The sequence below is a fragment of the Rhipicephalus microplus genome, chromosome 6 (assembly GCF_043290135.1).
Source record: "Rhipicephalus microplus isolate Deutch F79 chromosome 6, USDA_Rmic, whole genome shotgun sequence".
Classification (NCBI taxonomy): domain Eukaryota; kingdom Metazoa; phylum Arthropoda; class Arachnida; order Ixodida; family Ixodidae; genus Rhipicephalus; species Rhipicephalus microplus.
In genome coordinates, this window is record NC_134705.1 from 104,922,878 (window position 1) to 104,944,531 (window position 21,654).

The 21,654-nt window shown below is 47.2% G+C and overlaps 1 protein-coding gene across 4 annotated transcripts in view; it reads left to right on the forward strand.

Moving 5' to 3' along the window:
* Positions 1-21,654, forward strand: part of LOC119167425 (uncharacterized) — a 179,152-nt gene that overhangs the window by 59,163 nt on the left and 98,335 nt on the right. For all 4 annotated transcript variants that reach the window (XM_075866351.1, XM_075866353.1, XM_075866350.1 and 1 more), the window contains one exon: positions 8,514-8,555. In XM_075866351.1, the coding sequence (XP_075722466.1) occupies positions 8,514-8,555 (42 nt within the window). The remainder of the gene's footprint in view (positions 1-8,513; positions 8,556-21,654) is intronic.

Genomic DNA, 21,654 nt, shown 5'->3' on the forward strand with positions numbered 1-21,654 from the left:
CTATCAGCAAATTTCCGTCGACCCCGTGGATTGTGAAAAAACTGCTTTCGTTACGCCCGACGACCACTTCCGGTTGAAAGTAATGCCGTTTAGACTATGTAATGCACTGGCAACTTTCGAGCTCATGATGGACTCCCTTCCCCGAGGATATAAGTGGTCGACCTACTTATGTTACTTGGACAATGTCATCGTCCTTTAACCTACCTTTGACAGCCATATAACGCGTCTGTCAGCCATTCTGGATGTTTTTCGAAGAGCTGCTCTCCAGCTAGAGTCTGCAAAATGCCATTTCGGACATCGCCAAACCACCATATTTGGTCACCTTGTCAGTGCCGCTGGTGCTTAACCAGATCCCGACAAGGGGCGAGCCGTACAACAATTCCCTGCACCACGCTCAAGCAAGGACGTCCGAAGTTTTGTAGGGCTATGTTCCTATTTTTGTCGATTTGTTCGCAACCTCACCGACATCGCTCGACCGCTTACTGATCTCTTAAAGAAGGACCTTCCCTTCGCATGGGAAGTAGAGCAAGTGGACGCCTTTTCGGCTCTTATTCATCTGCTGACTACGCCACCAATACTGGCCCATTTTGACCCTGCATCACCTACAAAGCTTCGGACCGATGCCAGTGGCTATGGAATCGGGGCGATCCTTGGCCAACGACAGCACGGGAAGGACCGCGTGATTGCTTACGCCAGTCATCTTCTTTCACCTGCCGAACGGAAGTCCTCCATCACTGAGCATGAATGCATGCTTTAGTGTGGTAGTGGCGAAATTGAGGCCCTGCCTGTACGGCCGAACTTTTTCCGTAGTTACGGATCATCACACTCTTTGCGGGCTCTCATCGCTAAAGAACCCATCTGGACGTTTCGGTCGCTGGGCGCTCCGTCTGCAAGAATACTCGTGCATGGTCCACTACAAGTCGGGACGCCTGCACACAGACGCAGACTGTTTGTGACGTTATCCGGCTGAAATGCCCGACTTGACAGACCTTGATTCAGACCCCTGCGTTCTCTCGACACACGCTTTGGGTGATATCTCCACTGAACAACGGCGTGACCCGTCGTTACTCTCCATCAACGGGTGTCTGACCTCTGCTGCAACAGACCCTTCCGTTCGCCTCTTAGAACTGCACGACCACATTCTGTATCGTCGTAGCTTCAACGCTGATGACCCGAAATTACAACTCGTGCTTCCCCATCACCTGAGTACCAGCGTTCTCGAACAACTACATGACGTACCTACAGCCGGTCACCTAGGCGTCTCTCGTACCTACAATCGTGTGCGACGTCACTTTTTCTGGCCCGGTCTGTATCGTTCTGTGGTTCGCTAAGTCACTGCTTGCAACCGCTGCCAACGCCGCAAGCGCCCCTCCGTGCTACCGTCAGGTCTCCTACATCCCATTGACGTACCGACAGAACCATTCTTCCGTGTTGGCCTTGGCCTGTTGGGCCCATTTCCTACGTCCACCTCCGCAAATAAATGGGTTGCAGTCGCCACAGAATACGCCACACACTTTGCCATCACAAAAGCACTGCCGACAAGCTGTTCCACTGACGTCGCTGTCTTTCTCTTGTATGAAGTCATTCTTCATCACGGCGCTCCGCGGCATCTGCTTACTGATCGAGGAAGGTACTTCCTTTCACGTGTTGTGGATGACATTCTCACCACCTGCTCCACTGACCACAAGCGTACCACCGCTCATCATCCACAGAAAAATAGATTGACCGGGTGTCTGAATCGAACGCTGACGCAGATGCTGTCAATGTACGTTTCGCCAGATCACCGTGACTGAGACAAAGCACTCCCCTTTGTCACGTTCGCGTGCAATTTTTCACGGCACGACACAGCTAGTTATTCGCCGTTTTATTTGCCATTTGGCCGACATCCAGCATTACCATTTCACACGCACCTTCCTTCGGCTGCCCCTTGTCTACTGAGTACGCCAACGATGTCGTTTCTCGAGCTTATGCAGCCCGTCAGCTTGCTCGTGATCAGCTGCACTTGTCGCAAGCGCACCAAACCGACCGCTATGACAGTTTCCACCAAAGCGTTCGCTTCTCACCGGGATCTCTGGTACATTTCTGGACACCAAACCGCCCAGTGGGCTTATGAGAGAAGTTACTACCACACTACCGTGGCCCCTACAAAGTGTTACAACAACTCAGTGACGTGAGCTACGAGATCACACCCCTAAACAATTCCTCTTCGACCCCCTCACACCAGACGGACGTTGTACACGTTTCCAGACGAAAACAGAATCACCCCGCTCGTTTATCGCCGCCGTACTAAGGGCCGTGACGGCGCTTCCGCCGCAGGGGAGTTATGTTGCGGTGCATCATCGACAGGAGCAAGAGTGGCACTTTGCGAAGATGAAGAAGACACCTGCGTTACTCGCTTGCCGAGAGGAACCTCAGCCATCTTGTTCGGCTACCGATTCTCGGTGGATGCTATCCTATAAGCCTAGATCTCGCCCCGTCACAATATGTTAAAAACCTACCAATCGAAACGCAAAAACACCTTACTTTGCTTGCGCAATGCTATCTGGTTTTCTGGCACTATCCGTACTTCCAGGAATGAGGCTATTATTATTGCCATATTGAAAAAGGGAAAGCACCCTGCTTCGTTTCGACTTACAGGCCTACTGCACTTACAAGCTGCCTGTGCGAACTTTTCGACAGAATGATCAACTGCCGACTTGTACCTTTCCTGGAAACAAACAAGTTGCTCGACTCATTCAAGTGCGAGTTTTGAAAGGGTAGATCCACAACCAACCACTTTGTTCGCAGCGTGGTACAGATGAGAGATGCTTTTGTCCATAAACGATATTTTTTCTCTGTGTTCCTTGAACCTGTCCCACCTAGGCGTCCATGGCAAAATGTTAACGATAATCGAAAGTTATTTGTCAAAAGGGACATCCCATGTCCGAGTGCGCAGCATTCTTTCCAAAACATTTTTCCGAGAAACAGGAGTGCCACACGGTAGTACTTAGCTGCGCACTTTTCATTATAAAAATGAATCCATTGCGCTTTTCTATCCCTGTAAATATGTTTTACTGCACATATGTTTTTATCCCTCGAATTATTTTTTACTGGAAACAGCTTGGTTTCTTGTAATCTGGCCATGTGTAGCCATGTTTGTTGGTAGGGAACCACGTTTCACACATAAAACGTTGTTGGCTTTTTTTAGAGAACTCCGTACCTTTCATGTGATATAACCGGGCAATCCGTAACACGACATTTCAAGAGATGTCTCCGCTGCGGCGGCTACACTGTACAAAGCACTTGCTTCACGACCCTTGGACGCGAGGCGGTGAACACTCGAGGCACTTGTGGTAATGCCATGCATGTCCACCATGGTTTTTATTGTCACAAATTTTCGTAATTCATTACCATCACCCACTTGTCACGAAATGGTCATAGTTTCATTACTGCTATGTTTTTGCCTGCCTTAGCCCGAGGAATTTTAAGGCCCTTATAGAGCCGTAAATCACAATTGTTGTCCACATCTCTTGTCCTATGAACTGGCGCTTTTTGGCCATCAATGGCCCTTGCGCCACAAAGCACCAAACATCATCATTAAACTTTTATGGGAAGGCTCACGGCGGCGAATGCACGATTCCCTTAAATTATCATGTCCCGATTTGCTTGTCTAAGATGGCAGCCTTCAAAAAAAATTTAAAAGCGAAGGTCCTCCATGTTCAAGTTGACAGACACTTTGACAAATATTTGCATGACAGGGATGGAAACGTACTTATTTTCCGCCGCTAAAAGTGCACTTCAGTTTCAAACAAGGCATAGCCCTACGGCAAAAAATAATTCGAGCTGCTATGCACAAGATCATTGCTAATTATCTCACTCAATAGAACAAGCACTGACCAGAAACGAATGAAAAACCACTAGAAACATACTTCGCAATGTGTTACGTTTAGGATAGCAAATGCTCGTGAAAATAAATTTGAACTTTTGCTTGGTGGCGGTCATATTAACCCGTTAAAAGTTTATATAATTTACAATGTGAGATCCTGATTATAAAAAAGACATTCTTGCGCCGTTACCTCACTTCGGCTGTGGTCTGTGACGTGCTTGCATACTTATTTCAACGTGTAAATCTTATACGCAATTTTTTTTGCAACCAACAAGAATATCTACTGTTTTCACCAATTGGTATTGTGTCTCGGATAAGTAGATGCCGGAATTTAGGCGCTAAAACCGGGTTATGAGACAAAAAAATAGGCGGGCAAAACACTGTTTCAGGCCCTAAATATTTTTATTGTCGGGACAGTACGCTTTGAAAAAATTCAAATTTTCGAACAAATACGTGTGGCATCTGTGTCTACGACAGCAAAGCAAATATAAATGTTTCAACTGATGATTCTACAAATGCAACGATGATTGAGAATATCCACACAGTTTTATTCCTTCTGGGTTTGCAGAATATGGTTCTTCTTTTCTAATACAGCATGGACTAGACCACCAATAAAAATGGTTCTAGGGATTATTTTTTACGACATGTCTAAGAAGGGCAACATGGTAGCAAATAGCTAGAGTGGTAATAGCATAGAAGGGTCTTTTTCTATCGTAACCACTCTGTCTAACCGCATCTGGTCCCTTTCTGTTCCGTCTCCGAACACCTTAACCAGGTTTCAGAGTTTCGAGGATGCAAGAGGAATGAATGCTCTGGCCACTAATATTCTCATTTGCTGAACTTTGCAACGCTAGCGCCCTGGAAAGAGGTGAAATGTCTCACTGTACGCCGCTTGATCTTCATCTCGCGGGGGCGCACCCCAACATGGTGGAGCTGACGTACACCACAAGGAATGGTCCCGCGCACGTCAAAGTACGATAATTTTTCGAGGTGACGTGTGTAATTTATTCAATATTTTGCTTGAATAAAATCTCGAAGTTGACAGAATGACCGAAATACTAAAACATACAAGCAATATTTATCTGTGTGTTTTTTTTTCACTTGTATTTAGTGATACGCGAGACTAAGCTGCCGCCATTTTGTTTTAGTTGGTGTTCTCAGCATTCCCGCATCGTGCCGGTGCCAGCACTCAGGCGTGGTGAATTCTTAATTCCTTAGAGCAGTTTCAGCGGTGCATCGCTGTGTATCGGGGTAAATACACATGATCGAAGCCAGTCTCTCTTAACATGTGCGTACAGAAGTATGCAACCCACCAATGCCTCCTCTAAAAGAGGCACTGATACTACATAAACAGTACAATAGATAAAAACTCGAAAAGACCCTACATCGCTTGCGTGCACAACCTGTGATGGGCATGTCATGCGAATGTAACCTTGCGTGTGCATGCAATGTTAGTGCGTGAACATCGCGTGATCTTCCGGATCTGAGTTGCTTCGATACCGAAAAGGGCGGGGAAGGAATTCGCCTTGCGATTGCTCCACCGGGCAAGTAGCAAAGGTTTCAAGCTGTCCTCCTCGCGTCATGTTTTCGAGGCTTCTAATGAAGCAATGATAAATTATATTGATGCAAAGCTTTTAATTTGGCACGCAAAAAGTTCCAGTGTATAGGTAAAATTTCTAATGTGACATAGTGACCAACAAAACAAAAACCACATGGACATCGGTTGTTTTATCTACACTCTACTTTTTCCAGAAAACATTCAAATATATTACATCGTTTTCCATCTTTGTGCTGCTGTACAGAAGCACCTTCTGTTTTCTAATTGTGCGAGCTTGTGGCACGACGTCAATAAACACACGTGTAGAGGCTACTCAACCTTCTTATCGACTAAGAGGCCTAGAGCCTTGACTGTGCTCAAATTAACTTGTGAGATGGAGTAAAATTTGCACATAATAAAGTTAAGAAACCTTGATTTCACCCAGTAACATGAATGCCGGTCTCAAGCTGTGTCTGAAATCAATCTTTCAGGATAATAGGTGTTCGTATTGGCACTGATTTCAAAAATAGCCATTTATATGCACTGATAAGAATTTAGGCACAATCATTGAAACTAGGCACAGATAGATACTACACCAACTCCATAAGAGTTCTTCTTATCCCCTAATTCACGCTCGTATTTAAAATTGGCATGAAGAAAACTCAAGAAACAAAAAAAATTCCCATAAATCACTCTGTATATAGTGATAATACAACTCATATAATAATTGTGTTTCCTTATTCAACGTGCACGGCATATGTGCAGCTTCAGCAATGCTAAACGTGCTAATAGTTTGTGTGAAGTCGTATCTTTCAGCAAGGACAGCATGAACTCTTTTTTTCTGCATGCAGCGATAACTTAGATGCACCGACCCTCAGATTATCGCGTCGAATGCATTTTTACTTTAACTAAATGTTCAAACGTGAAGTTTCATTGACAGCCAGATAACTACTACCAGACTGCTACGAGTGGGAATGTTCTTGCAAACAATACGCATCGTTGTTCACACAGTGCCGATTGCACACAATATTCTCAGTTGAACCGTCTGTTAAAGTGGTCTTATGTTTTTGGTACCCAGTAAATTGAACTTTAGGTTTTTAACAAAACAACAAAAACTTGCCCCAATCACCATAAGACTGTATCATGCTCACGCACCAGTTGGGGTGTTTTCTATCTGTGGCCTTGCAAGTGCGTCGGTGACGTGATGAAGTGACGTACCCCGGTAGACGTCTATTCCAGGTTACCAATTGTGGGAACGCTCGGCTTGTCAGAACTAGGGAGTATAATCGACACACGACTGTAAACAATTAAATACGTAATACTCTGAAGGTAACGAAGAAATAATATTTGTTGGTGTTTAACGTCCCAAAACCATCCTATGATTACACTGGCACCGTAGTGGATGGCTCCAGGAATTCCGACAACGTGGAGTTGTTTAACCTGCACCTAAATTTAAGCACACAGACCTCAAGCATGTTCGCTCCCGTGGAAAATCCGGCCGCCACGGCTGGAGTGTGATCCCGTGACTTGCAGGTCGGCAGCCGAGCACCTTAGGCACTTGACTACTGCAGCCGGTGAAGATAGCACAAAACGTCACTGGTTCTTCCCGCAACCACCTTTGACATTGCGCACAAGGTTTGCTTTCATAGTGTTATGGGCAAAATGCAGTTATGCGTTATCATGACTATGACTTTCACGATTACTTTTTTAATGCGTCGTTTCTATGCGGCTGTGTTATCAACCCGTTTCCTATAAGATGAATCAAAAGTCGATGAATTAATACAACGCTAGGTACTATAGACGAACTTGTTTTTTGGCCAGTTTCTGCATGTTTGCTTGGTGCCATAGATGCACGGGAATCCTTTCAGGTGGTGTGCCGAACGTGTTTTGTATGAAATTCCCCTGAGCTGGGACACGTCCTACGTTTGACAAACGGGACGGTGTATTAATGTGGCCTCTGGGAACATTGTATTGGGATCAGTAAAATGGTGTTGGGCTTCTTCCGGCGAACATCAAGTAATGCTCATATGTGCCACTTTCAAGCAAGCTAAGATTATCGACAAAAGCAGCGACAGGAAAGCGTGGGAACTTCCAAAGGTGCATTTTATTACAGTAGAAGTAATGGGTCAATCTGTGTCAGTGACACGTCGATGTTACTTTATCAATCTTAGCTGTATTGAATTAATTGAGTGCTCATGTAGTGACATGTTCGCCATAACTATTTCACGTCCCTGCGCTAATGTCAATGTTTACCTGTTTTAAAGTCTGCACCGGCTATAAAGAGTGGCCATTTTGCACCCGTCTCTCTATTTATTTTTTGTTCATGTTCATAGCATAGCTCCAGTTACAAACTTTTCAGCAAACAACGCTTGGTGGCAACTACCCCTAGCGTCTGGCCCACTCAAAGCATTAATCGATGCCTCCTCGCATCCATCCAAAGAAAATAAATATGTTCATCATCTTGCTGTCCCTTCGTATTTTTTCTTCACGGTCACCCCGCGAGAAATTGAGGCCGGTCAACAACGTAGTTGTGTTTTGCTCAAAGTGTGCAGTTGCGTAAAATCCCGCGAGTAGGTGACCTGAACCCAAGGTCAGCATCGAATCGCTGATAGTTCTAGCTGACTAGCCACTTTTTTTTGATTCCGCTAACACTCTTAACTACTACAGTCACCACAATTATCTCTTATGACAGAGGCTTCTTCAATCACTGATATTGGTGTTAACCACTGAAATGAAGATTAATCATTGTGATCACGGGTGTGTTGTAAAGACACAGTGCCATTACTGTGAAATGTAAGGATATATCGTGTAAGCTTTTGTAACAATGAACAGTTAACATTCAATGCAGTGTCAACACGGGTGCGTTGCAGAGAGACTGTGGCAATAATGAGAAATATGAGGATATATTGTGTAAGCTCTTGTAACGGTGTACAGTTAACGTTTAACGTAGTGTGGAAGCATATGCAACCTGTGAAAAAAGCATGTCATCAATAAAATATTGCTAACACCGATATTCTTACTTTCACTTAATGAATAGTGTTGGTAAAACGTTATATGTAATCCTGCGTATAAACACAGGCGTTCTAAATTGCCATATTGTTGCCTTTACAGTATCTACAACTACTATTAGGCCCCTTTCCAGGTCCAAATCGGGTAAGTGTTGCATCCCAAAACAAACTACGTTATTATTCAGGTTTGAAATTGATTCTTTGTGGTTTCTTCCTCGTAAGCCAAAAAAAACTCCCATCGCTAAAGCGGACAATAACCTTTATGCAAATTGTGCGTGATTTACACTATTAAAAAATCACATATAAAAACTTTAGACGAGAACAAAAAATGACCCTAAAAAGCATGATCATTGAGCTTAAATAACAATCCTAGTTTAAGTTGTCTAAGACCCGCGTTAAGTTTTCTGAGCTATGGTCCATATAGGTATTCTCTCTAACACTTGCGTCTTTCAGTGCAACATTGATTATGACGACATGGAAGCCTTCAAACATTTTGAGCACAAAGCGCATCTTAACAGGCATACAGATCTAAACACATGAGTTCACTTCCATTGAAGTGCATAGCCCAGCTCAATAGTTAGGATTCAATTTCTCGGCCGTCGGTTCCAGAGTAGAGCACCTTCAATGCTATGCCATCATGAGAGCAGCTTCCGATATTGGTTTCCTCAACTCAAATGAAAGCCCAGGCCCAAATATAAACGTCGATGTGGTTTCGTGCGTGTGTTTCTCTTTGCTGGGTCATTTCTTATATTAAATAAAAAATAAGAAAGAACACTTGACATCACTACTCAGCGATGACTACTCTCCCTACTTGATTGGTACAATATAGGGGTAAGACACAAAAATATTGTTCATTTGCGTGCTTTGCTGCAAATTTGGCAAAAAGTTGATATTTTTCCTCTGTAGGCGCTGTTTAAAATGTGAACGCCATCTAGTGGTAAGCATTCGGTGCTGTCTGCGGCGGTTTCAGCACGCCGGCAAGTGTTATATTTCCTCTCTCACTCCTTCTCTCGTAGCAACACCTGTGGGCGCACGCTGATCCTCTCCACTGCCGCTTGCATAGCCCCTCAGCTTAGTATGGAGTGACAATGCCACTTGCAGTATTGTACATCCACGAAAAGGGCCGAGCTATTCGCGCTTTTGTTGGCTGCCGACCTTCTACCCTATTCACCAGCCGTCATGAGTGCCGCAATATTCTGTAACTCAAAACCTGCCCGTAGTGAGCTCGCGAGGGCGAAACGTGGTCGTTTCTGGCTCAGCGCACTGCACGCAGCCTACTGGCCCTTCAAGAGCGCGCCTGTGATCTTTCGCTCCAGTGGCTCTCATCACAAGTTGGCATTGCGGCGAATGAGGCTGCAGACAAACTTGCCAAACGGGCACACTCAGCCGAGATCTCGCTAACTATGGAGAAAGGAAAACTGAGGAGAGGCCCTCGCTATCCAAGCGGCAGAAAAAAAACTGTGGCGAAAGTCACGTGCTCTTTCGCAATGGTTGCTATGGCAATGTGGGCACGCCGTCGATGCCCCGTCTTGGCCCCGTCGCCTCGCGTCGTCGGCAAATCACACCTTTGATCGGCCCGTTGTCTGGGAATCTGCAGTTTTATAGGATCGTTGTGTTTGCGGATGACGTAAGGTTTCAGAAGCTAATTCTACAGTGAGTATGTCGCCACGGTTGCGTGCTCAGCATTCAGCGTGCTATCGCGAGGGGTTTTCAAAGCCCGCGACAGCTTCTCCGAGAAGGCTTCGCGCCGCAACTTCACTTTTAGGGCCAAAGCTCCTTAAGACGTGGGTCTGTCGATCCTCGGCGTATCTATGTAGCCACCTCTAGTTTAGTTCTTGCATTGTTTACTAGATGGCATGGCTACTTGTAGTTTAATTCTTCGATTGTTTACTAGATGGCGGGAGCGTTGTAATAAAATTCGTTCGCTGTTGGCGCGCACTCGAAGTTGACCGATGGATAAGGCCGCAGAGCGGCGAGCTCGCAAAGCGGTGGCAGCACGTGCGCACAGACAGAATCCCGATGTGCGAGATCGCGAGGCAGAAGCGCGCCGTGAAGCTGCGCGACACCGCGGCCAAGATCCTGCCGTACGAGAGCGGGTGGCCGAAGCGTGTAGTGTGGCTGCGCGACGCCACCGCCAAAATCCCAGCGTTCGAGAACGAGAGGCCCAAGCGTCACGGCACCAGCACAAGTACCTTGCCGTACATATACACACACAGTGTTTCTCACGTCTTTCTTGATGATGTAGTGGGCAAACTTTCACTGAACAGTCACCGTTTTACCAATTATTTCCCCTCAGGAGCTTCGCCCACTCACATCATTCACCCCGTGGATATGCTGTGAATTTTGTTTGCCTTCGACACCATGCTGCTGCACTCCTCCGCGATGAAATGATACATTTCCGAGAACAGGAAGAACCCTCCAGCGGCTCTTAGTGTTGGAGACAGTGGTGACCTGTTTCCGTGCGTAATGGTGACGATTGGAAAACATTGGTTCGGTTCTCTTACTGAAGGGTGCATTGCCAAGAGTAAAAAGATGTGCCTAACCCAATTGTGTTTGACCCAAGAAAGCGATTCGCGAAGCTGCTTGATGTCTTGAGATTTTATTGCGTTTTGTGCAAGGTAGTTTTATATCGACCGAAGTTTTTTTCAAAGCGGTCGTACCCGAACGATCGCCCCACCTCACTGTAGCTTGACTGAAGTGCTGCCAGGTTGGTGCGATTTTATAAAACTCTATGGTGCGAATGTTAAAACGCACAGATGCAAGGGATAATCTGTAGGTGCAGTATGGTTCTATGGAAGAAGGCATGCAGAAGGCACTGTTAAATTATGTCGCGTACCCTTAACATTCCGGTTAAGCGTACGCGACAGTCCACGGCGATTACCCTGCCGAGTTGCACATTTCCTTTCTTGCATTCAGCTCAATAGACTTGAAGCCCTCAACTAGAAGTTTATTCGAAAAAACTGAATATGAACGCTTGCACCCACTGAAACTTAATTCTATTTCCTGTACACTCGCGTGGGCAATACATTGACGTATAAACATGCAGTCAATTTACATGCCTCACCAATAATTGTTGGGCATTCAAATCTGCAGCTAACGCGTCTTTCCGGTTTCTCACGGCAGTACGAACGGCATCCGCGCGAAGGCGAACTGGTACTGGCACTGCGCTTTTGAAGTGCTCAAGTGGGAAGTGTTTTGAGCCCACAAAATACCTTTTCCTTGGTTTCCAGTCCCGTTGGCTCGATTCATAGCCTCCTGCGACGGGGATATTTAAGAATCCTGCACGAAAGCAATTATAAATGTACGCTAATTCACTGGCATTATTGACACATGGACAAATATTATGACTAAATTGAAACACAGTGATACCACGACACGGACAAAGCAAACAAAAAAAGAAACTTCGGTTTCAGCTGCGCTGTGTTGTTGTTGTTCATTGTTGTTCAGCGTTGTTGTTCATTGCAGTGCGTTTTATTGCGTTCAAGAACTGTCACCAAGAGCCGTAAATAAACCCCAGGAATATTACGCAGACACATGAAGTATCGTGCATTATGCTCTGCGAGGATACTCTTCACCATACCGTACGTCGAACATAAAGAAAGTTCAATACACTCACCTGTGGAATCTGACACCTGGTTCCCGTTTTAATGAAGGCATCGCAGCTCCTTAGTCAATGCAATCAGTTGTATTACTTTCCGGCTCGGTCAGCTGGTGATGTCTCTGCACTCTGGCCAGAGCAACCAGATATCGTCTCCTAGCAACGAGATGAGCGTGCCCACAAGTGCGAGGAGGAGTGCTCCTTCTTTTTCCTACTTCCGGTTTCACAAAATGTGACGTTACGGCCTCTCAGTTTTTTTCTTCCTCCATGCTGCTAACCGACTACGCAAGGTCGTTCGATTCGGCCCGCCGCAACCTTCGCCGGGAGCTAACGCGCTTGCACCCCGACGCTTGTTTGGCCGCCGGACGCCCCACTCCTCTCATGCGAGTGACTGGTTTCACCCGCCACGACCGAGGGCTAATCCTATCGCTGAGGACCAGCTCCGTGTGGCTAGCTGAACAGAGGAGAGGCATTGTCTGCGCGACGCGAGCTCTCCGACTTGCGTTAATGTGGCGCAGTGGAAACAATGTCCTACCTCTTGTGCGAGTGTCCTGCTCTTGGTGAAGTGCGCAAGCAGCCCGCGAAAATATACTGCCTCGTCGGACTGCTATGTGCGAAGCTGCAGAACATCCTCACCCAACCAGCTACGAGGACCATCGCCACTCTGCCCTTGTGGCCTTACTGAACCTTTTTAATTGTGAATACACTTTATAAGCTACTCCAAACCATTAACCGCCGTCGGCGGCGTCCGCAGTCTTCTCTCTATCTTTAAAAGAAAGAGTACTTGGCGGGCCGCAGCGCGACGCTCTACCGGATAAGCCACGCACGCGACGCTGATATCGGTGTCAGTAACGCGCCTTATACCCCCTCCCCCTTCGCTCGCTCCTCCGCTCTCCTCGCTCGCTGCAGCTGCGCGCGCACCCCTCTCTCTCGCGCGCCCGCCTTCTCTTTCAGTCTCCTGTCGAGAGCGGGTCGTGCGATGAATGTCCCGGAGGCAACGCTACCATCAACAACGAATGCAGTACAACCGAATGCCAGCACTGCACCCGTCAGTGGAGGTGACGGTACCGCGGTGGTTTCGCTGACGTTGGAACACAAGGCGGCGCTCCGAAGGGCTCGTGAGACCGAACGTAAGCGGGCGAAGCGTGCAGCGGATGCCGAACTGCGTGCTCGCGAGGCCGAGTGCAAGCGGGTGAAGCGTGCAGCGGTTGCCGAAGAACGCGCTCGCGAGGCCGACGACAAGCGGGCGAAGCATGCAGAGGATGCCGAACTTTGCGCTCGCGAGGCCGAGGACAAGCGGGTGAAGCGTGCAGCGGGTGGTGGACTGCGGGCTCGCGAGGCCGAGATGAGGCGTCAGCATCGAGCCGCGAACGCGGCCCAAGAAGCGGAACGACAACGCAAGCGTCAGGCGGAGAAGGGCGATGAAGGCCGGCGTCAAGACGCCGCTCGCATTCGTCAAAGGCGAGTGGACGTTCCCGAAGCCGTTCCAGCCAGTGAACGTGCCGCGCAGGAGAGGGTACGAGCCCTGGACTTCGCTCGTCCGGACGCGTCGTGAAGTGTAAATAAATAATACTTCGTATATAATGTATCTGTGTACAAATGCTTCATGACAAACAACACCTAAATTCATTATTTACACTTTAATCATCATCATCAGTAATAAAACTCCCAATCATTTCCCCGAGGGTGAACATGGTTAAGTGCGAATGTCCGGGGTGATGCTATGAGGGGGAGTAAAGTTAAAATCTGTTAGCATTCGCCAGTGAGTTAACGTAAACTCCCCCGTGTGATCAAATTGCGATTTCCAGGAACCATTACACCATAAAGGCACCATAGTGTGATTAATAAATATAATAGTGCGAATTAATAAATACCCCTCATAGCATCACCCCGTGCATTCGCACGTAACCATGTTCACCCTCGGGGAAATGCTTGGGAATTTTTTCGAGGACAAGAGCTTGACAGAGCAACTTTTATAAGCCGTCCCCACGGTGAAACATGTCCTCCCATCATGCTAGTTTTCTTTTTTTTCTCCTTCTTGATTCCCCCCCCCCCCCGTTTTTTAGCCTACTTTCATTTATTCACTCCAACTGTCTCTTTGTTCCTTGATTCCCCATGCGTGTATCGGTTGAGGTGTCCTCACTTGAGAGCTAGTTATCCTGTACTCCACACCCCAATTCCTTACCTTACCACCTATTTTTTATTTTTCCTAAAGAATGTCCCCCCCCCCCCCTAGCAACAGGAGCATGTGGTGGGAGAGGAAGTAGGAAATGATGGATGCAGCGCTTCACCATCCCTACTGTCGCCCTTGGTCGTCTCTCCTCCCTGCGCCCTGATTTCCCGGCGGCTCGAACACAACTATCGATGGTACGCTGGCTAGGCACCTCTCAAGATTACCCAAAATTTTGTGCTCGAAACGTCGATGTGAAACACCAACGTGGAGCTGAGTACGCTTTTTTTTGTTCACTTCATAGTATTTCATTAGCTGTGTGCAGTAGGTACAAGAGCCAGAAACACATACCGCGTTTGTCGCGACAGAAAAACACCGCCTGCAGCGAATGGCGCTATTTGCTGCATGGTGTAAGAAATAAAAAAGACAGACAGAAAAAGAACTTTATTGTGGTCCTGAGGAACTGCGTTGTGACGCCCCTTCCAGGGGGAATCCGTAGCAGTCGCGGGCTGCTCCAACATAGGAACCAGAAGTCTAAGGCCCTCTGCCCTCTCGCAGGTGCTCTGGACAACTGGAAGTTGAATCAAAAAATCAACGCTGTTTAGGGCTTTCTTCCAGTCTTCTTGGTTACAGTCGGCGTCGCTTAACGCAAGATACTGCCAGAGCATGCGAGGTAGTGAGCAATACGCCTCTCCGCAGTCTGCACAATGTGGTTCTACGCTGGGCGAGAAAGTACCGAACGTGCCCCGCGAAAGAAAAGACCCCATTTAGAGCATCCTGAAGGCGGGAAATCGCGGTCGAGTAACTTTAAACTGTGGAAGTGAAAAAGCCCTCCGAGAGAGTAGATAATGGGTCATAACCTCAAGGAAAGTGAGTAGCGAGACCCTGTACAGCCACGGCCATGTCTGTGTATAGCACACGAGCGGCCGGCCTTGCTCTGCGGCGCGAGATCTTGTAGCCGTGGCGAGTTGGGACGTCACGTGCACAGGAGCGTTCACGGCTGCACAGACAATCAGACAATATCTACAGGGGTGACAAAAAAAGAAGGTGTGCTAGTTTAGCCGAAGATCCACGCTCTTTTAAAGCGCTTTCTTCACAACTATTTCATAAGGCGAAGCGCGTTTTTGTTGACAAAACGCAACTGCATGAACGATGCATGCTTTCTGGCCGTTTTGAGGCATGCGAATATATAACGATATGATAATTCCAACAGCTGCGTAAACAAAAATTAAGATGGCCACAAAATCAAAACAGCCACAATGAGTGCGTCGTTTATGCAGGCGTGTGTTATCAGTCAAATGCGCTTCGTTTCATAAAATATATATGAAGAAAGAGCCCTCAGCGAGCATGGATCTTCGGTTAAACAAGTGCACCATCCCACGTTGTCACCGGTGCAGAGCAGGCCTGCATGTTTGTAGACTTCACATGCTCCAGTGCACGCGACGTCACAATTTACAACTGGCACAAGGTGTCACGCCACAGAGCCAGTCTGGCTGCTCACGCGCTATACACAGACGTGCCAGGGGCTGTATCTTCCGGCGTCCCTGCCAGCGAATTTGCCGAAACCACCGCGGTGAGTGATACCTCACGTATGGTCATGCGCCAACTCATTGGCGTTATGGACATCAGGATGTATGTTGGCTCCCATGTGGGCTGCTAACAATGTTATGCTGAGAATCAGGCAGCTCCCTTGTAGCCGAGGATGGCCACAGCCTCCGCCGATATCGAATGTGAGTCTTACAGAACGTGAGTCTGTAAAGACATTTTGACGAGACGGGTGCTTCGCCATCACGAAATCATTATCGCCATTGCGATGGTGATTTGCTCAGCCACCGTCACCGAAACCTGCCTAACTGAGGCGACGCACAGCAGAGTGCCACTGTGATCGAGTGAAATTATGGCAAAGCAACCATAATGGCCACACTGTGCTGCATCGACAAATGTCCAAAGTCTGGACTCTGCGCAACCATCTTGAAGAAATAACGTGCCGGAGCTACGCGACACCCTACAAGGGTGGACATTTCTGTGCAGCTACCGCAAACGTACCTCTGATGGAGAAGGCCGATTCACTTCACACAGATTCATTTCCGTAGTACCCCAGTCTAGGGATTCTAAGATGCACCTACCAGCTCGTGAAGACGACAGTCGCAAGACCTGAGGCACCTGCTGGGCCTCGATCCCCTCCGTAAAGGCGTTGTACATGCCCAGTTGCAGGAGCCTCTCAGTGCTTCCGTGAACAGGAAGGCCTATAACTCTCTTGGTTGTTTTGCGCATTGGTGTGACAATATTTGCCTCCTCCTTTTTGTACCAGCTTAACGCCGAAGCAACAAAATAATGTGGCTCATGAGAAACGCATAATAGCGTCAAAGGAGACAGCTCTCGCTCATCTCTCGTCTGCGATTCGAAACCCTGAGTATATGAGCCTAAGCACGTTTTCCATCTTGGAGGTGATGTGGGCTATAGTGTGTGAGTTGCCACCCTTAGAATCCAGGCGGAGCCCGGGAACCTTGATCGAGTCCACCCTAGGGATTTTCTGCTGAACCCGTGTGTATATTGCTACCGGAATCAGCTCTAAAACAGTCATGTTTTTCATACCTCTTCGGGTGGGTCTGTATAGTAACAGCTCATATTTGGACGTTGACAGACTCAAGCCTGATGTAAGCAAAAAGTTATCTGTTATAGTTAATTTCACTTGAAGCACCTGCTCTACCCAAGCACCGGAACCTCCCATGCACCACACAGTGATATTGTCTGCATAGAGAGCATGGCTAAGTCCACGCACCATAGTGACGTGCACCGAAAGGCTTTTCATTGCAATTTTGAAAAGTGCCCTATTGAAAAAATGTCCACCATAAGAATAATGGATTCCGCGATCCTGAATTTTGGTGGATTATGGCGGTGGAACTGGTGGCACATGGCGTATGGTGACGTATTGTGGAGCGGATGGTGGATTGCGCACTCCAACTGGCAATTCCGGAGCACGAAGCAGCGTCAGAACCACCGTGAGGAGCTGCTATTAAAGAAATAATAAAAATAATTGTATAAAGAAAGATTTAGCAAGCACCCGAAAAAAAGCTGCGTCAATTGCGTACACTAACCACAGCACCACGCCGAAAGATGGCGACTGTGTGTTAAAGGAGTGGACAAATCACAAAGTCATCTTTAGTTATCTTTAGTACTGTTTGATGCTTACTCGAGAGGGACGGGATTTGCACCTGCTAATAACATTTCCACATTTGATAAACAGGAACAAGTGCTGCCTATAACAATTTCCACTGCGATAATGGCAACAGCACTATGTTTTTGTTGCAATTTACAACCACGAGAAAAAAAGCACCTCAGTCTACCGAGAAGCAGATAGAGTTTATCGGCGATTACTGCCATGTTTATTATACGTTTCTCGCGCCTTCCAAAGGGCAATATCTGTTCAGGCTTTATGACGCTTCCATGCTCATTTGATAGATACGCCCACACAATTGATTTTGATGTTTTTCGCGCAACGCACACCGTAGTCATGCCAGCACACCATTAATGCTCTGTCGTTAGGAACAGCTACATAACGGCTTGTCCTAAACGAATGCAGTGCGCCAGAAACTTTCTGCTATCATATTGGTTCAGTAGGCTTACGAATTGACGTGTTTACGTTCTCGCATAAGAGCCAGCAAAGCGCCGGCGATTGCGACCGGCAGCTGTCGGTGAGGCGAGGCGTACCTTTGGTGGAATTGCTGCAAGTGCGTCGCATCAATGTTTGTCGCTTCTTGAGCGGACACCGTACACAATAAAAAAGGCTTCATTTATTTAAATGATGCCGCAGCTGTGCTGTATTATCAATTTTACTCGTCAAAATCGTGTATTCTGAAACACAGAAGTGCCGATAACGCATGTACGGGCTCGGTCTGTATGACTAACCTTTGGTGAAAATCATGGTAGTAGAACAGAAGGGTGAAAGTTAAATTCGCTGGGGCTCCTCTCGACGCATGTCGAAAGTGAAAGTCATGCATATTCGCACGCAGTTTAACTTAAAGAGACGGATCAGACAATGGAGTGTGCAAGAATTACCAGAGTTGCAATTCTAGCGCGACGATATCAAGTGACCGCTGTGTTCTGCTCTAACATTAAAGGGGCGATTGCAAACTAGAGCCCTTTTCTTTGTCAACAACTGCTCGCCGATGTAAAACATTTATTGTCATGTTCACAGTGACAACTCTAGTCTTCTAAACATCACAACAAAGAAACACATCGTGGATGTCAAACTGATTTGAGTACGTGCGCGAAATGTAAACATATTACCGGCCGCATATTTTGTGCTCAACAAAAATTGAAGCGTTAACTGTTGACACCACAGGAATAAAAAACAAAACGTACTGAAAGCGTATTGGGCAGCGTTGGTTTCTTTTGACAGTAAACAAATATATCTGCGCATTGAAGAATGAAACACTACAAATAAGTGATTTCACATACTGTCATGCGCTTTTTATCGTGCCACCGTCATCCACCAAGCTTCCATCATGCCACCGTCATCCACTTTCCTCACCAAGCTTTCCACCAAACACGTTTTGCCTCGCCATCATGAGCAGGGCATTTTCCACTGTCATCACCATCGACTCTCCACCACCACCATCATCTGCCACCATTTTTTCTACTCTAGCTCTCATCAGTCGACATTTTCCACCATCACCACCCATGGCTCGCCACCACCACCACCACCACCAGCCACCATTTTTTCCACTCTCGCCACCATCAGCCATTATGCCCATTACAGTTTCCACCATATTCACTAATATTTCCACCATACCCACTATTCTTTCCACCATATCTACCAACGACTCTAGCATCCACCAACCCAGGATTTTCAATAGGGTAGAGATGTGATAACTGCCCCCTGTTGGGGTCTTTCTTGCTCCAAAAATAAATTCCAAGGATTTAATTTCACCAATCTTACTGGTGGCGCTGCGATTGCTAAGAAAGGAGTTCACGTATGCGTGGAAGCGTTGTTCAAGACCCATATCAAAAATCACCTCAAGCGCAAACTTGTGCGAGATACTATCGAAAGCTTTAGACAGGTCTACAGCTAACATTCATCTTAAATCCTTGGTGTTGTTGTCAATCATTTGTCTTTTGATAAGGAGCATGACATCTTGTATAGATAGTGCAGGCCTGAATCCTATCATATTACGTGGAAAGAACTCTGCTTTCGATGTATTGAGATACCCGATGGTGAATCGCAGGCTTGACCACTTTGCCCACGCAGGATGTAAGCAAGATAAACCGCATGTTCTCCGGCGCTGTAGGTTTGCCTGGCTCTGGGATAAGCAAGACCGAAGCAGACTTCCAGGATTCGGGCACAAGCTCCATCTGCAAGGTTTAGTTGACCTCCTCGGTCAGTTTGTCAATAGATTTGCCGTCCAATTTGCGTAAAAGCTTATTTGAGACTCCATCCTGGCCCGTTGCACAGCGCCCGCTGAGCCCGTGTAGAACCTCACAAATTTCTGGCTTGGCGAAAGGTGTGTCCAGCTCCACCACCATTGTCCTGCAATAACGCGGATACTCAGCATCTCCCGAAGGTCCCCGTGGAAGATAGCTGTCCGCTAACGCCTGCAGGAGGGCCATTTCGGACAACACATTTGCCATTTGGCTGTGAACGAATCTGCCTATAGCCATTCTCGGATTCTCCTTAAACTGTCACTCGTCAAGTAATTGTATAAGAGATTGCATTTGCCCCCTAATCTCTCTCTCAAGCGAGAGCATACTTCTTTTTATTGCTGTTCGGAAAGTTTATTACAGGCCTTAATCTCGCAATTAAGCTCCGCCATTTTCTTCCGAAGTCTGCGATTGAGTCTTTGTGTCCTCTATTGAGCTAGGATGCAATTTTTCGCCTCTGACAGATGCGTGAGACGCTCATTACCCGATCGACCCTCAGACTTGTTTTGACTATCTTGGTCGGAACATTAGCATCCTCCTTAGCGTCACTTGGGAGGGGGGAGATTCTGCTGTGTGTCGCAACGCGAAGAGCAACACTTGCGAAAAGACTCCAGGTCAGTCCTCATTTGTTGAAGCTCCAGCATAAGGTAAGCGATTTGTTCTCTCAACTTAGCTACCCTGTGGTCTTCCCTATGCTTTGGAAATGGTGCCCGAGTTACTTCTGTCGGCTTCAGTCTTACTCGATCCGCCCAGGTGGGCTCTTTTTGGATCCGCACCCGGTATCAAGCCCGGTTTCTGGAGAGGCTGTTCTGGCGGCAAGCTGGCGTGGCCAAACGCGACTGCCTGGGGTCACTTAACACGCTGGAATCTCGTGACCAGCTCTCTTGAGTCTTTTTTCTTGAGTCTCTCTGGCACACGTTTAGCGCTGTCGTCTTTTACGTCGCATGACGTAGGGAACTTGAAAGCGTTCTTTGTACGTTTTTTTACCCGCAATTCGATGTGGTTCTCTGCAAAAGGCACATTTGGGGAAACACATGTGATCATTGGGCACCTCCAAGCCGCCAAAGAACACTAGCACCATGGCGGTTTTCTTGATTCTTTTAGCTTATATGGCCTTTGCATTTCTTTGGTTTACGATCTTTTGATGAAGCTGGGCCTGGATAATGTCTGCATTCACTCCTGGAATGACTACTGTACAAGTGTTATCAGGAGTCACCATATATGCTGCAATATTGGTATATTTCTTTGTTCATCCGGATTTGCTGGATGCTGCACAGGCGTTTGCGTTCTTCTGCTGTGGTGTGGAAATGAGAAAAAGGTTTTACTCCATGTTTGGGAAAACTATGTCATCCTCGGTCTCTGTCGGGGCTAGAGCAGCCGCCATAACAACAGCTAGTGCAAGCCTTGTTCGTCTTACTTTTCCGGTGTCTAGTCCGTCCCTAGGTCAGACGATAGTTCATATGCGGTCCCTCGGCAGCCGGGGGAGCCTCGATGCAGCTGCAAGACGCTTAATCGCACCTTGCGGGGTCGCCGTGCGGCGGCCTCCCTTCGAGCTCACATGTGATGCGTTGTCCTCAAAAACTGGCTCTTCTCAACTAGCTTTCTTGTTCCTGACCAGTGCTGGCATACTACCCGGGTGACTCACTTCTTCGTGACGGATTTTCTGCCTTTCCACTATCTCTACTTCTGGCATGTTGTTTTTCTTCTGCGCCTCGCGTACATGCTAGGCTTAGCCTGGTAGGGCTAGTCGAGCCATGGCGTGTTCAACAAGAAAAGTTCTGATAATTCGGCAAAAAGAGCACTCACCGAAAAAAGTCTGGTATCGGCATGATCTTCATAAAAAACTGCGTCGAATGAAACGCAGATTGACCAGAGGAAACACAAAAATGCGGCCAAAAACATTCACAAACACGGAAGCCGATCTTCTCGCGTCTGCACTGGTCAGCGCCCTCGGCGTTTTGCCCTAAAAAGAAAACTTTATTCTTCTAACGCTTCGTTTTGACGCGTGAAACGCCGTTATGGATGGTTCGGATTGGATTCGTATTTTCTCACAAT